Source organism: Schistocerca nitens, chromosome 4 (assembly GCF_023898315.1).
Source record: "Schistocerca nitens isolate TAMUIC-IGC-003100 chromosome 4, iqSchNite1.1, whole genome shotgun sequence".
Classification (NCBI taxonomy): Eukaryota; Metazoa; Arthropoda; class Insecta; order Orthoptera; family Acrididae; genus Schistocerca; species Schistocerca nitens.
Genome location: NC_064617.1, coordinates 435,219,947 through 435,236,173, shown reverse-complemented (window position 1 = coordinate 435,236,173; position 16,227 = coordinate 435,219,947). Strand labels below are relative to the sequence as shown.

Genomic DNA, 16,227 nt, shown 5'->3' with positions numbered 1-16,227 from the left:
GGAAGCCTTACAAACTGTGCCATCTTATATCCCCTCCCCCTCATACAATGAAACACCAAATTTGTTTGAATTTTGCAGTTGGGAACTGTTATTATTCCAGAATAAATAACTCGCTCTGCAGTGGTGTGCGCACAGTTTTGAAATTTCATGGCAGATTTTAACTGCGCTATGGATCATAACTCGAACTTGGAACCTCTTTAGATAGCCAAGGAGCGGAGCAGGAATGAGGTTCTGGTGGAAATTACAAGTAAGGCTGTGAGAGGAAGTCATGAGATATGTCCGGGTAGCTCATTTGGTAAGAGTGTTGCCTGCAAAAAACAAGATTCCGGGTTTGTGTCTCAGTCTGGCACACGGTTTTAATCTGCCAAGGAGTTTCCTCTAATATATTCTTTATTCCTGCAAACTACATTTTCTAGTTGCTGTCCTCCACCAGATACTTCTGTTGACACCACATTTCATTTCACCTTTTTCTCCTTATTCTAGCTTCTCCAATGTCACTCTATTGAATTTTATTACCATTTAGTAACAAGGATTATATCATACATCATCCAACAGAGCACTTAACAGTTATTGTGAATGGCACAGGAGATATAAAGGGTAGCCAAATGAAAATGAAACAGATGGAAAAAAGAAAGTAAACTTTATTATTTCAAAAGTAATTGACCTAAATTTTAATACATTAATCCCTCTGTGAGACAAAACAGTCAATGTCTTCATAGAAAAATGTTTTCAGTTGCCTATGAGACCATGATTGTACCCAGGCAATCATCTCTTCACCCGAAGCAAATCGATGGTGTCGAATATCTTTCTTCAGGGCTCCAAAAATATGGAAATCATATGGAGAGAGATCAGCACTGTATGGAGGATGTGTATGGGCTTCCCAGAAAACTTTTGCAGTGTAGTCAAAACAATCTGCCAACAAAATGCCAAGGTTGTTCCACTATGGTGCAAAAGTTTTTTAGGGAAGCCTTTACACATCCTGCATACAGTCCTGACATCTCTCCATGCAATTTCCATATTTTTGGAGCTCTGAGAATAAGATTTTTGCGCCATCAATGTGCTTCTGATGAAGAGGTGCTTGCCTTAGTACAATCGTGGTTCTGTAGACAACCACAAACATTTTTTTATGAAGGCATGACCGTATTTCTCGTAATGGAATAACTGTATTAACAATTATGAAGACCATGTTTGAAATAATAAACGGTTTACTTACTTTTTTCCAAACGGTCTCATTTTCATTTGACTGCACCTTATATAATCATCTTTAAAAAAATCATCCAAAGCACTTGAAGCAGGATAGTTTTAGGTGCCTAGGAAAGTTAATAAAATGAAAACCTCATACAGGTAATAAAAAAATAATTTATTGAGACTGCACAGAGAGGTGATCATAAGGAAGGATATGAATCTCATTTAAGAAACACAATTTTAAACAAGACTTGAGCAAATTTACACTACAATAAATGCATCAATTATATGTACCATATCACAGGATCATATTAAATGCTTTACTCTACCATCACCAACCTGGCAGTAGCTACTGAGTATTCAAAATATTCGCATGTTTGATAAAAAATTTGTATCTTTGAACTTTGTTGTACCCAGAGAACATTACAAAATTATGTTTCTCAAGAAAATATATCTTTAGGAACAGCTAGGATACCAGATAATACTGACTCTGTACAAAGTTAAAATAAATATCCACTCAACTGGAGCATCCATTCAGTGATTCATTCTTCCAAAGTAAGTAACAACAATTAATGTTAACAGATGGAAAGAAAAATCACAGTGTTGAGTATGTAACAAAAGTACCAGTTGTAAAGCAATTAATACCTATCAGGTATGTACTGCTCAACAACCTTAAAATGCACCACAAAAATCAGATGTGTGATCACTAATCTGCTTCAAATAAAATAATATAAAAATAATGTAAAATATCTTAGGTAACATACAAATAGAAAATGTTTGCATTATAATTTCATAGTAAGTACATAGTTACAACGAGTAATATAAAATGACACATACATTCTTTCATTCTGATATCATGCTGTTCCACTAACATACAGGTATAACACCACTTTATCATGCTAATAACTGATTTAAAAATAAAAGTTAATTAAAAACATAATAAAATATGCTCAACTTATTTATATACTCTTCCAGCAGGTAAAATGGACATTGTGTTTAAAATCCCAACACATGCAAATAAAATATGTTCATAAATCCCTGAAAGTAAAGTTTACATTTAAAACAATGTTACAGTAATTCTTGATAATTTCTAAATTTCAGGAGATATACATACAACAGTATGGTTTTCTCACTAAGTCATCCACTCCGCAAAAAGATTCTTAACTTATTACCCCTTAAAACTTTCAAAAATAAATCTATATTATTTGACAGCAGTTTATACACAATTGGCAGTGCACTTCACAGATTGCTTTTCACCCTGTGTGCATCACAACAATGCCAGTTTTTGAAGTATGGAGGAACTGCTCTCAGCCATGACTGGTCACACTGACTCCACTACTATTGCTGTCATTCAGTCCACAAGGAACTTGCCAGTGCAGGCGGTTGCCAGCATTGTACAGTTCCTCTAGTGCTGCACGTACAGCACTTGCACCCTTTGCTTCTAGATGGCAGTAGTGTTGGTACAAATGAAGAGCTGTGCGTGCATCCTCCACTGAATCATGTGTCTCCGACTGGATGTTTATGCCTGGAGACACACAGTGAACAAGAACAGTTTAGTCCCAATAAAAAAATGAAGTGCCATTGTAGAGCAGTGGTGTTTAGACTGTGCTAAATTTCATTAACAACTTAAAAAAATTTCTTTTGTTGTACGAATTTAGTCTTGAAATAACTGACTGATACATTAAAAGACAGAACTATAAAATTATGAGACAGAACTTGTTGCCAGCACCTATGTTCAGCACATGATTCTTAGAGGGACCTACCTATAAGATGGATACCTCTCATCTTGAGGTCTGAATGACCTGATCCTTTTTAACTTTCCCAAAACTATTCCTGTTTCCTCCCCGAAGAATAAACTAACAGATCCAAAAGCTAGATTAATTTCTTGTACTTTTATGTGCCTGTATTAGCACTACTATGAATTTCATTTTCTGAAGGCAAGTAGTGCAATTGTGACTCACAATTTTATCTTTTTCTTAAGTGAATTTGCCTTTCGATATATACTAAAAGATAATGAATTGACAACAAAAAAAGAGATCCACTATACATAATTTCTTACTTTACCATTTTTTAAATGAGTACAGTAATTACAAACTATTTATAAACACATTTATACCTACAGTACCGGCCTCCCTCTTCGGATAATACATGGGTGGCAGCCCTTGACAGCGCTTCAGGTTTAGCAATCCTGCCCTATTCCATACATGTCCACCTTGCTATGCTCATGCACTAGTGCAGTGAGGTTCTTTCTTTGTATTCCTCTGTCTCCTTCTGCCAAAAGAGGTCTCATTTCTGCCAAATGACTGGACACCAATCTACTACAGTTACTAGCTAATGGGAGCAAAACAACAGTTTCATTCCAAGCTAGGCTTCTGTTGGCCTCACCTCACTCTCAGTTCTCTTCATGGTGGTAACATCTGGGGTAGGCCCTGCACAACACACAATGTGATTGTCACGCCACATGACTATGAATTTTGTATCTCCAACAGTGCAGTAGATAGTACTGAGCCATTCTTGGATGTTTATTGTAAAAGTATTTTAACTCACTCGCAGTATTTTAACTCACTCGCAGTGTCTTTACACCTTTAACCCAGCACAGGGTACAAAAGCACTGCATCGCTCTGCAGTGCACTCTCGCGCACCAGCAGGTGCTTGTGCCCACATAGGTACTAGCTGAGACTTGAGCTCCCATACATCGTAGCCTGTATGCTTATGTGAAGACATCACCCTATTTAATCCAACGTTGTTTTCGGTGTATTTTAAGATCCCATGAAATGTTTTATTTTTTTCTTCACACCTCACAGTATCAGAAGATTGGTTGATAGCATCTTAGAAATCAGAAAACTGCTTCAGCTGTATGTAAACCCTTTTTATTGGACTCATGAGTGGTTTTGTGGCATTACAACCACATCTTCAGGTGAACCTCTAGATATAAACACGTAACCATTACCTTCTAGTATAAGTGCATAATCTTATCACAGTTGTAATAGAAAGTACTCATATATCTTACATCATAAGATGGTCAACACTAGGGCTATATGGTAGAGCCAACATTCGTTGTCTATTTAAAATGAAAATTAAGCTGCTACGGAGGTGGTCAAAAATGAAAGCTGCAATGTGATGATCCAATCCTTAATTAATTGGCAAGACCTTTAACAAAGTGCTATGTGACAATCAACAAAACCCCGTGGACATTATGTAGTTAGCAAATTAAAATAGGATAAACAGAAACAACTCACCAAAGGTTATAACCTGATGGTCTAACTATCAACAGTTCGAAATACAAATAGTAGAAACCGTAGATAGGTTCTATGCTGTATTTCCACTGTAGAAAAACCAGTATCTACAAACAAAATAATGGTGTTGACAGTAGGTAAGAACAGTAAAAACAATGAACCTAATTAAGCAAAATCACCACATCAGGAACTTGATTTCACGAGCTCCAGAGGACACCACCTCGAATGGTCTAATAGTGACAATCAGTAAGTGAGGATGTGTTGCAGCAAAAACATGGTTACAAAAATAATTGAGAAGAGAGAGCATAATGAGTGGAGGGGGAGGAGGCTAACATCTCTGAAAAGTTTGGCAAATGGATATGTATAAAAAATATGAAATCTATCTTCTTAAGATCTAGTAATGCCAGCAAAAGATGTGGACATAAGGAGCATGCTACTTGCACAAAATGCAATGCCATGGGGATTTATTGCATTGCCTGTGATAACTGCCCAAACTGGTATACTGGACGGATGGATATAGCGTTTGACATGTTCAAGGAATACCTACATAAACCAGTTGAAAATCTGCCTTGAGCACACATTTAGGTACATAGGGGCGTTCTGTCACTAATTTGTCCAGTAATTTAAAAATATTACACAGGAAAAATAAGGACCATATTCTCAATATACTTGAAGAAGTGGAGATCATGCGTTTACAAAACGCATCCCCCAGTACACAATTACAATACACAATTAATGGGCAATGTGAACTAGTGCATTTAGTTTAGTACTATCTCCCGCCATCCCCCGCTCCTAATTCTCTCCCTTCTTGATTATTGTTTTAAAGTGTTTTTGCTGTCACGTATCTTGCGTACTGACCGTCACCCACTGCAACCTAGGATATTACTGCTGGACTTCCACCTATTCATTTTTAATGTATTTTTATTGCTTTTGTTATTGTTAGGGTTACACTGATTCATTAATTCTCTCATGTCATAATTTTTTTTTTTTTACTATTCCTATCCGTGTTGTTAATAATTGTAAGGGAGTTGCCCAACCTTCCTCGTTGAAATTAATCCGGCCAATAATGAGCCACTTTGTGTTCACACCTCTTGCTGCAGTCAATTGCACATTCTTGCCTATAGTGCACATGCTCAGCTTTTAAGTCAGCTGATAACTTTCACACCTTCAGTATAAGACCATTCAAGGTGGCGACCTCTGGGCCTCATGAGAGTGAGTTCCTGAATATTGTGAGTTTCCTCAAATGGGTTCATTGTTTTTACTGTTCCTTCCTACTGTCAGCACTGTTATTTTGTTTCTAAGTACAGTGGAAATTCAGCATAGTATCTATCACTAGTTTCCACTATTCGTCTTTTGAACTGTTGACAGTAACCCAATAAGACCACAGCTTTTTGTGAGCTGTTTCACTTTTATTCTATTTTAATTTGTTATTTAACTACATAATGTTCTCACAGTTTCATTGGTTGTCACACTTCATTTTATTGTAGGTCTTATCAATTAATTGGGAATTGGATCATTATATTGCAGCTTTAATTTTTAATGTACCATCTTCTTATGTAGTTTTTTTCTCATTATTAATCAACAACAAATGAATGGTCAACTTTCGTTCATTGGGAGAATTCTAGGGAAGTGTGGTTCATCTGTAAAGGACATGACATACAGGATGCTAGTGTGGCCCATTCTCGAGTACTGCTAGAGTGTTTGGGTTCCATGCCACGTCAGATCTAAGGAAACACTGAAGCAATTCAGAGGCCTGCAACAAGATTTGTTACTGGTATGTTCAAACAACAAGCAAGCATTATGGATATACTTCAGGAACTCAAATGGGAATCCCTGGAGAGGAGGCAACCTTCTTTTTGAGGGACACTATTGAGAAAATTTAGAGGACCAGCATTTGAAGCTGACTACAGAACAATTATACTGCCTCCAACATATTTTACACATAAGGACCATGAAAATAACATATGAGAAATTAGGGCTCATATGGAGGCTACAGACAGTCTCCTTTCCTCTTGCTCTATTTGACTGTAACAGGAAAGGAAATGACTAGTGGTGGTACAGGGTACCAACCACCAACTGCTGTATGGTGGATTGCAGAGTGTCTATGAAGATGTAGATGAAAAAGGATTTAAATACAGCTGAACCCATTTTCTTATTTCCATTCCATTGGTCGATAGCTTGAGTTGCTCAGTTAGTGACTGTATTGTGTCTGTCCATATTCATGTTGGACTGTGTGTAGTGTGCCTTTTCTTGACAGAATGTCGCTGAGAATGCTACTCTGCCTCTTGGCATCACTCTTTTCTTCTGTATTCATCATATTAGGAGGTAAAATTAAACTGCACCTCGTGGTTTCAGAAACCACTAAACACTATTAATTCTTGATATTATTTCAGTCCTTTTTGTAGTAATTTAGTTAATTCAATAAATGAGTTTGTTTTTGTCTTAAACCTCTTGTGAGTGTTACTCATTATGCCAGTGTCTAGTAATGTGACTATTACCACATGCTCAATTTTACCTAAATCTATGTTGATTACTTGATTATGTTAGGTAGGGACCAATGTTCCTACACACATAGAAACATGTTGTTTCCACTACATAGAGTCATTGGGAGCAAGGAACTGAAAGTTTTCCTGATAGAAATGATGACTCTCCAAATGGAGGCCACACATTTTAAGTCTGTAATTCATTACAGAAAATACTGCTTTTACTGGACACAGAAAACACTTGTGCTTGAAGTTCAAGACTGCTGGTATGATACGGATCCTGAGAATGAAGATGACTTCCCCTTTAGCACACTAAGTGATGACGGAGGCTTCCATCAAATTCTGCTTTAATGATTCTACTGAAAGTTTCATCCCATTACACAGCCTGGATGCCTCCGAGTTCCACAGTAACATAACTGTAACCACCACTTTCAGACCAGGTTTATTAGATGTAACTATACAGTGTAGCTAGGTGTTAATAATTTTAATTGGTTAACACACTGCTTGCTCCTCCTTAAAGACAGTGAAATGGACAAGAAAGATGTGGACAACCAGAAATATAGTTATTATCTTCATTTATCAAGGAGCTAACAATATCTCAACTAGTGTTAGTTCTTAGCAATTTGAGAATGACCTACTTCACCAGTCAAGAGCACCATTACTTCACAATGAAGTAAAAATAGAATTTTCTGTTGCGTGTCTGCAGTCATGTTTCCTTAGCCGATTTTCAACAAACTAGTTGAAATAGAGCATGCTTTCCAGCCATTATGTTGGTGACACATTTAACTTCAAACAGAATTCCACAAAATTAATTCTTCAAAGAGGCATCATATTATGAACTCATGTACCACACTGAACAACCAGCAATGTTTCCCAGAAATCATATTCTAAAAAACAATTGAATCAATATCAAGTGTGTGTTATTTCAAACATATTGAAGAGCCAGAGTTAAGGCTTTGAACACTTGTTTGTAGAACATTCTACGAATACCAAATGTTTGCATCATCCAAGGAACTTCAGCTCATTCTGAATTTCTGAAGGTGTTATGAAAAGGAACATAGCCCTGGTTGTTGCAAATCTACAAGATAAATTACTACTTCCCTTAGACATGATATTCATTCTCTGCAGGAAACAAATCTATAACAATCACTGACTTATTTCTAGTGCAATTTAATCAACAGTTAAAGGATTCAAATCAACCCAAATGTACAAACTTGGCACGAACAAGAGAAAATATTCCTCAACAAGCACCCAGATATTAAAAGTCATACAGAGAAACAGCCAGCCCAATTTTAGCACAACCAGTAGTGGTTTCAGAGGTATCATCAACTCACCCATACACACTTGGAAAATGATTTTAATCACATTATCAGTTTGGGTAATGTGCACTTCTGCTGTCATGAACTAAAAAAGAATATATATGATCAGAGAGAAAAAGAAATCCACTAGATATATTCAGTGGTATATAGGTAACCTGTTGTCTCAAACTTCAGTTTACATGAGGTATAAGTAGTTTTTTTCTTTCTTTCTGTTTCTGCGAAACATGGAATCAAACATTAAAATGCTTAGTTTTACTGTACTGGTAGATTTACACATCTATTACACATAGATTTTACAAACTATTACTATTTGCAGTGAAAAAAATGTTTCTAAATAAACTAGTATTAATTTTCTCTCATATCAATTGCAAAATAAGTATGCCACAAAATGTTTTTTTTTACCTTATTTTGGCCATGCAAATGTAGCTGGTACATAAACACAAGAAAATTATAGATTAATCCCATGAATTAACTATTGCAAGCTTTTTCCAAATCCTCTCATTTCAGATTACTTTAGTTGGGAGAAAAAGAATTTCTGCTGTACCTTGGTAGGCAAGTGTCAACTTCAGCATCTAGTCAGTCAGTGTGGATATGATATGCTTTTATTGTACATCATGGACTCATGAGAGGTAGTATTCTTCAAAGATAAGACAATGTTTTTCTGCTGTCTTCCAACCACATTCAGTCAAGTGAAGGTCATTTTCACATATCTTGCATTAAATTAAAAAGTATGTTGCCTTAAACTGTGATACATTATCACCAACACATTTCAGTTTAGGAAACTATTTTTACAACTTACCTCCGAACAATTTACACACATCAACAAAAGTTTGGCATTGCACCAGTATATTGCACAGGTGTTTTGCTGTTGTGATTCTTCCAGTACTGATCGAAAGGTCACACCTGATGTTTGTAAATGTATAGACGGTTACCATGTGTGTTACTTATGAGGAGAACACTGCACTTGAATTAATAGCAGCATTTCAGCTGAAAACAAGACATAAGTGGTGACACAATAAAGATGTCTGTGGAACAGTAGAGCGAACATCTATTATGCCACAAAGGACAATCACAACGAATCCTCATCATCACATTACGTGCAGAAGGCTCAGTTAGGGATGTTGCTTGACACTTGAGTCAAAGCTATACAGTGCAGATGTGGAATCAGTTCCAACTGACAGTGTTGAGGACCTATATCCCACAGGTTGTTCACATTTGACCAGAATGCATGATGATCAATATCTACAACCTTTGAATCAAATTAATTGTGGACTGTGTGCTCAAGACCTGGATTCAGCATTTGAAGAGGCTACAGGATGTCACATATTGCAGCAGCGATTAGGAAACTATTGCATGATGTGAATCTCCATCCTGACGACCACGGCAGCACCTCATCGTGCATCAGAACACAAAGGACACTTGATACAGATGGACAAGAAATCATTTAGAATGGACATCACAGGACTGATGTTGGGTGTTGTTTAAGGACAAATATCAGATCTGTTTGTAGCCTGATATTCGTAGGCAACATAGTAATAGCAAACACATCCAACATTGTGTTCCTCATGTTCAACAAGGTGGTGATGGCAGATAGATGATGTGGGGTGGCATTACATGGGGTCACCATACATTTCTCACAGTTGTTGAGGGCAGTCCCATTGGTCGACAGTTCAGGGACAAGGCTCTGCAAACAATAGTGGGACCATATCGCCAATATTTTGGTGACAATTTGTTCTTGATGGATGATAACCTGCATACGCATCATGCTTTTCAAATGACCACATTCCTTCAGCATGCTAGGACCATCAGAATGAAATGGTCCACCTGCCCCTGGATATGAATCCAATCGAACTTGAAACTGATTGAAATGAGCTGTTTTTGGATGCTTACAACCACCACATCCTCTGTGCAACTTTTGCAGAATTACTGTTAAAGAATGGGACAATCTGGACCAGAGCTGCCTTGATGATTTCATTGATGGTATGCCACAACAGACTCAAGCCTTCACCTGAGCAAGGGGAACATTGCACCATGCACTGATGTTGCTAAAGAGTGCTGTGAAACACACCTACCCTGGTGATCTGCACACATTGCAAATGAATATATATACACAGTGTGAACTTTTGTTTTCTGTACCTTGAATTTCGAAGTAATAGGGGATGAAAATCTTTTGTTGATGTGTGTACATATTTCAAATGTACTGTAGCATTTGTTAACAATCAGTCTATAAAAGTGGTCATCAATGTGCCTAACAAAAATTCCCAAGTATAAACTACTGCATGATTTATTACCTAAAAAGTGCCATGCAAGGAATCTCAGAGAAACCATCCTGTGGTGTGGCAGATGGAACAGTGACACTGTGTCTATAATCTGCTCAGCAGGCACTACTAGGTTGATCACCCTAAAACAAATACAAGACACTGAAACAGTTGGTATCTCAGACAATTATGTTATGGTTTGTTTTTGTCCAGAAAATATGACTTCATTTCCTTTTTCTCACTACCAACAATTTAATTATAAAATCTATAAATCTTATATTTTGCAAGGAATTACAAATTCACTTATGAATTACAAACATGCAGCAGTTTTTAAGAAATATTAATTTCAAAAATCATTCACGACTAAGCAAAAATAATACTCTGAACTTACCTGGAGACAAAGCTAGGAGAATTCCTAAATCTGCTGTCAGAAAGTGACTTTGTTTTACATGTCATTAAGGCTGTTGCAAATAAATGAATACAGTTTCACACCAATAATACCACATTACTAATAGAACAATATATTTTTACTAACAGAACAATATATTTTCTTATGTTGTCATGAGATGAATTACAAGCTGCTATAAACTGAAATACGGAATTTGCGTATTGGTAATGTGGTATTGATATTGAGATGTAGCCTATTATGCTACTTACAAGTCTGCACTTGTGGACATCAGTGCCACAGTACTGAAGTGATAATATACATTTTCAGCCAGTGACTGGAGTCTCAAATGAGCACACTAGACAAAAATGAGCTGGTTTTGTGAAGAATACTACAGAAATTGTCTTAAAAAGGACCTAGTACTGTCCAGATAGAACATATGACAGTTTTGTTGAGTTAATGATACAACTTTGGTGTTTACATCTTCCCTTAGTCTGCCATTTCTAAACATACTACATTAATCAGCAAAACACAGAAGCAAGTAAAAGAAAAACTTTTGTCAATAGTGATGTCATTGTAGATGAAGCATTTGTTTAACTGGACCAAAAAGGAGAAAGAATTCGTATGAAGGCTATTGAAAAGAAGCATGTACACATCTATGTGAAGTAATTACATAGTATAACCAGCAGTTAACTGAATCTTTTGCACCAAAGGAAACTTCTAGGCAACTCCTAAGTTGGGGTATAAGCCATGTGGGCAGATGCGATTTCTCCCTGACCAGAGGCAGTAGTGGAGGAAGTTGCAGTTCCAAACAAAAACTCTGGAGGTATGCAGCAATTGTACACCCAGTTCTGGGTCACTGTTGTGGGAGGTGGATCTCCTTTACAGGGAAAGGACAAAGCAGTTGGGAAGTTCAGGGAACTTACAAATGCATATAGTGTCCAGGAATGTTAGTAGGAATACAAAAATCAAAATACGCACGACCATATTAAGACCAATAGTACTATATGGATCAGAAGGCTGGGTATTGACATTACAGGAGGAGAACTGGTTATTGAGATGGGAAAGAAAGATACTGAGAATGATTTTTGGAGCAGTGAGAGAGGAAGATGGCTGGTGAGTAAGGACAAATGTAGAACTACCCACTTGAACACAGAACATATGGCGCAACAGGAAGTTCTTGACAAAACTCAGAAGTGGACCCCAGAAACCCCACTCATGTAACATAGTAAGTATGTGGTGAAGCCATGTCATGTTATAAGCCTCCTGTAGATTGAAAAAGACAGTGATGAAGTGTTGATAACATGCAAAGGCTATTCAGCTGGTGGACTCCAGGTGAACCAAATTATCAGCAGTGGAATGACCTTTATGAAAGCCACCCTGAGATGCAGCCAAAACACAGCTGCTTGCTCACCATGTGTTCGAGTAACTTACACGGAACATTGGCCACACTGATTGGGCAACAACTGTCCATCTCTAGGGGGTTCTAACCTGGTTTCAGTACCGGAAACTATTGTGCTTTCTCACCACTGAGATGTGAGCTCACCATTGTTCCAGATCCAATTTAAGAGGGCAAGGATGTGACATTGACAATCCACTGAGAGTAGTTTCAGCATTTGGTTGTGGATGGGGTCTGGCCCTGGGACAGTATCAGGGCAATGGGCTAGGGCACTGGACAACTCCCATTCACTGAATGGAGCATTACATGCCTCCAGGTGGTGGGCAGTAAAAGACAAGGGCATTCACTACATTTGCTGTTTTATGAGCTGAAAGGCAGGATGCTAGTTCTCAATGCAGATGTGCAAGGATAATGCTCAGCAAAATTTTTGGCAACACCATCTATGGAAATACTTGTTACACCTGCAAGGAACTGGAAGCTGTAGAGGTGTCTGATCTTTGCCCATTCTGTGATGGAGAGGTATGTGATCCAATGTTCCCAGGAATCTTGTTTTCATCATTTTATGAGGTAGTAGGTGTGGGCACAGAGCCATTTAGAACCAATGACGTGCACCAGTGCAGGGTGCAGCTTATGGCATTGGAGAACACACCTACAATCTCTAATGGCCACAGCTTTCTCTGGGGTCCACCTAGTTACCATTTTCTGATGGGGGGGGGGGGGGAACCCAAGGACGAAGGCATGGCTTGGTTGACTGTCAAAAGAATGGCTGTCATTGTATGCTGAACAGCCGCATTGACTATGCTTTTAATGGGGAGCAAAGGATGACAGCAGAGGTGAACCCATCTGTGCGGGCATCCAGTGTAGCAACACTGAGGGAGGAACAGGAAGATTAGGAAGTGGTCACTACCACACTGGGGACCCTCCAGTGGACAGATGGTACAAGACCAGGGCTGCAAAAAGAGAGATCAATGGTCAAATAAGTTCTGTGGGCCACACTGAAGTGTGTGGGGGCACCAGAGTTCAAGGGCCAAAGATTCAGCTGTGTCAGTAGATTCAATGTCTTTACCGTAGCCAGTGATTATTGTACCATCCCACAAAGGGCTATGGGTGCTGAAGCTGCCCAAGACTTTGAAACATTGGGCAAGCTGAGAGAGTCATAGAGACAGTACATCCTGGGACATGACACCATTGGGAGAGAGATAGAACATTATAGATGGTAAAATCCTGATTTGCTGTTAACCAAACAGCCACAGCCTCCAACAGTGTATCAAGAGGTACAAGGTCACCATATAGAGTGTCCAGTACATATGTACAAACTCCACCCAATACCCTCACACTGTTGGTACAGTTCTCAAAATAAACTAGGTATCCATGAAGGCCAAGGGTCCGAGTTACTAGAAACAAAGTTTCCTGGATGGTAATACAGAACACAGAGTAAGTGCTTAAAAGCTGCTGTAGCTCAGCCAGGTGGTGGAAAAATCTGTTACAATTCCACTGGAGGATCAGACTGACTTAATATTGTGGGGGCATGAAGCAACCGGTGGAGCACGTTATGTGCTGCCACTGGTTGAAACATCATGAGATCCACTGACGTAAGTTCTGTCGCACATTGCCTAGGGAGATCTGATGCCTCAGGGGTCACTGGGATCTCCATCTTGGGCACAAAAGTAGTACATCATGCAGAGTCCAGTGGTGTGGGGGCTACCAGAGTTTAATTTGTCTTGCCGACCTTCTCTTTAGAACATGAGGAATGGGAAAGTTTCACTGAACTGGTTTCAGGGACACAGAAAGAAAGAGAAGTCCGACAGCCAGCAGCCTGTGGTTCCTGCAGCCACCGGCTGGTGTCTGGCTGTGGACAGCAGGAACCATGGAAGGAAGAGTCTCCAGGGACCTCTTCTACATCTACATCTATATCGGTACTCCACAAGCCACCGTACGGTGTGTGGCAGAGGGTACCCTGTAGCACTACTAGTCACTGCATTTCCTGTTCCACTTACAAATAGAGCAAGGGAAAAATGACTGTCTATATGCCTCCAAATGAGCCCTAATTTCTCTTATCTTCATGGCCCTTCATGCAATGTATGATGGTGGTAGAAGAATCATTTGGCAGTCAGTTTCAAATGCTAGTTCTCTAAATTTTCTCAATAGTGTTTCAACACCACCTTCCCTTCCCCACTTGAGTTCCTGAAGCACCTCTGTAACACTTACATGTTGTTCAAATCTAGCAGCCCGCCACAGAATTGCTTCACTGTCTTCCTTCAATCCAACCTGGTACGGATCCCAAACTCTCGAGCAGTACTCAAAAATAGGTCACACCAGCATCCTATATACAGTCCTCCTTGTGGATGAATCACTCTTTCCTAAAGTTCTCCCAATAAACCAAATCTGACCATTCACCTTCCCTACCACAGTTCTCAGATGACCACAGTTCTCAGATGCTCGTTCCATTTAATATTGCTTTGCATTACACCCAGATATTTAAACGACTTGACTGTGTCAAGCAGGACACTAGTAATACTGTATCTGAATGTTACAATTTTGTTTTTCCAAATCATCCACATTAACTTACATTTTTCCACATTGAGAGCTAGCTGCCATTCATCATACCAACTAGAAATTTTGTCTAAGTCGTCTTGTATCTTTCTACAGTCACTCAAAGTTGGCACCTTACTGTACACCACAGCACCAGCAAAAAACAACCACAGACTACTGCGCACCCTGCTGAATCATTTATGTACACAGAGAACAGCAGCAGTCCTATCACACTTCCCTGGGACACTCCTGATGATACCTTTGTCTCTGAGGAAAACTCGCCATCGAGGACATCATACTGGGTTCTATTACTTAGGAAGTCTTCAAACCACACACAAATTTCTGAACTTATTGCATATGCAAGTATGATCATCAATGGCCTACAATGGGGCACCATGTCAAAATGCTTTCTGGAAATTTAGAAATATGGAATCTGCCTCTTGCCCTTAATATATAGTTCGCAGTATATCATGTGGGAGAAGGGCAAGCTGAGTTTCACATGAGAAATGCTTTCTACAACCATGGACATAAGGTTCTGTCTCAAGAAAGTTTAATATATTCAAACTGAGGATATATTCAAGGATTCTGCAGCAAATCGAAGTTAGGGATATTGGTCTGTAATTTTGGTGGGCTATTCTTTTGCCCTTCTTGTATACAGGAGTCACCTGCACTTTTGTCCAGTCTCCTGGGAATTTGTGCTGGGCGAGAGATTCATGAGAAATGCAAGCCAAGTAAGTGGCCAATGGCATAGCATACTCTTTTTAAAATCAAACAAGGATTCAATCCAGACCTGGAGACTTATTTGCTTTCAAATCTTTCAGTTGTTTCTTTATGCCAGGAAGGCTTATTACAATGTCGTCTACACAGGAGTCTGTCTGATGGTCAAATGATGGTATGTTTGTACAACTTTCCTGTGTAAATGATTTCTTGAACATGAAATTCAAAACTTTGGCTTTCGTTGTGTTATCGTCAACTGCCACACCAGACTGGTCAACAAGGTGTGAATGGAAACCTTTGAACTGTTAGCAATTTTACATAGGGCCACAATTTTCTCAGGATCTCTGCCAGATCTTTTGCTACAATGTGAGAGTGGTAGTAGTTGTATGCTTCGTGCATAGATCTTTTGACAGATGCACGAATCTCTGCTAACCTTCACTTGTCATCATTTGAGCATTCTCTTTTGAACCAAGAGTGCAACAGCCTCTGCTACCTCAGCATCTTCTGAATTTTGTTGTTAAAACATGGAGGATCTTTTCCATCCTGTATCCACTTACTAGGAACACAAATCTCCAGACCATGATTTAGAATGTGCTTAAACCTTGCACACAATTCCTCTACATCCATCTTAGTGGAACTAAGTGATGTCAGTTCACTGTCTAAGTGAGATGCTAACAACAGCTTATGAGCTCTATCTAGCAGAAACTCTCTCC

The 16,227-nt window shown here is 38.8% G+C and overlaps 1 protein-coding gene across 1 annotated transcript in view; it reads right to left on the bottom strand.

Annotated features, from left to right (window-relative positions):
* Window positions 1–1,341: 1,341 nt before the first annotated feature.
* The window catches only part of LOC126253286 (PAN2-PAN3 deadenylation complex catalytic subunit PAN2), a 318,390-nt gene continuing 303,504 nt past the window's right edge, over window positions 1,342–16,227 (bottom strand). The window contains exons 20-21 of the mRNA XM_049954511.1: window positions 10,515–10,624; window positions 1,342–2,710 (exon numbers count right to left, since the gene is read on the bottom strand). Of these exons, the coding sequence (XP_049810468.1) occupies window positions 2,493–2,710; window positions 10,515–10,624 (328 nt within the window). The 3' untranslated portion in view covers window positions 1,342–2,492. The remainder of the gene's footprint in view (window positions 2,711–10,514; window positions 10,625–16,227) is intronic.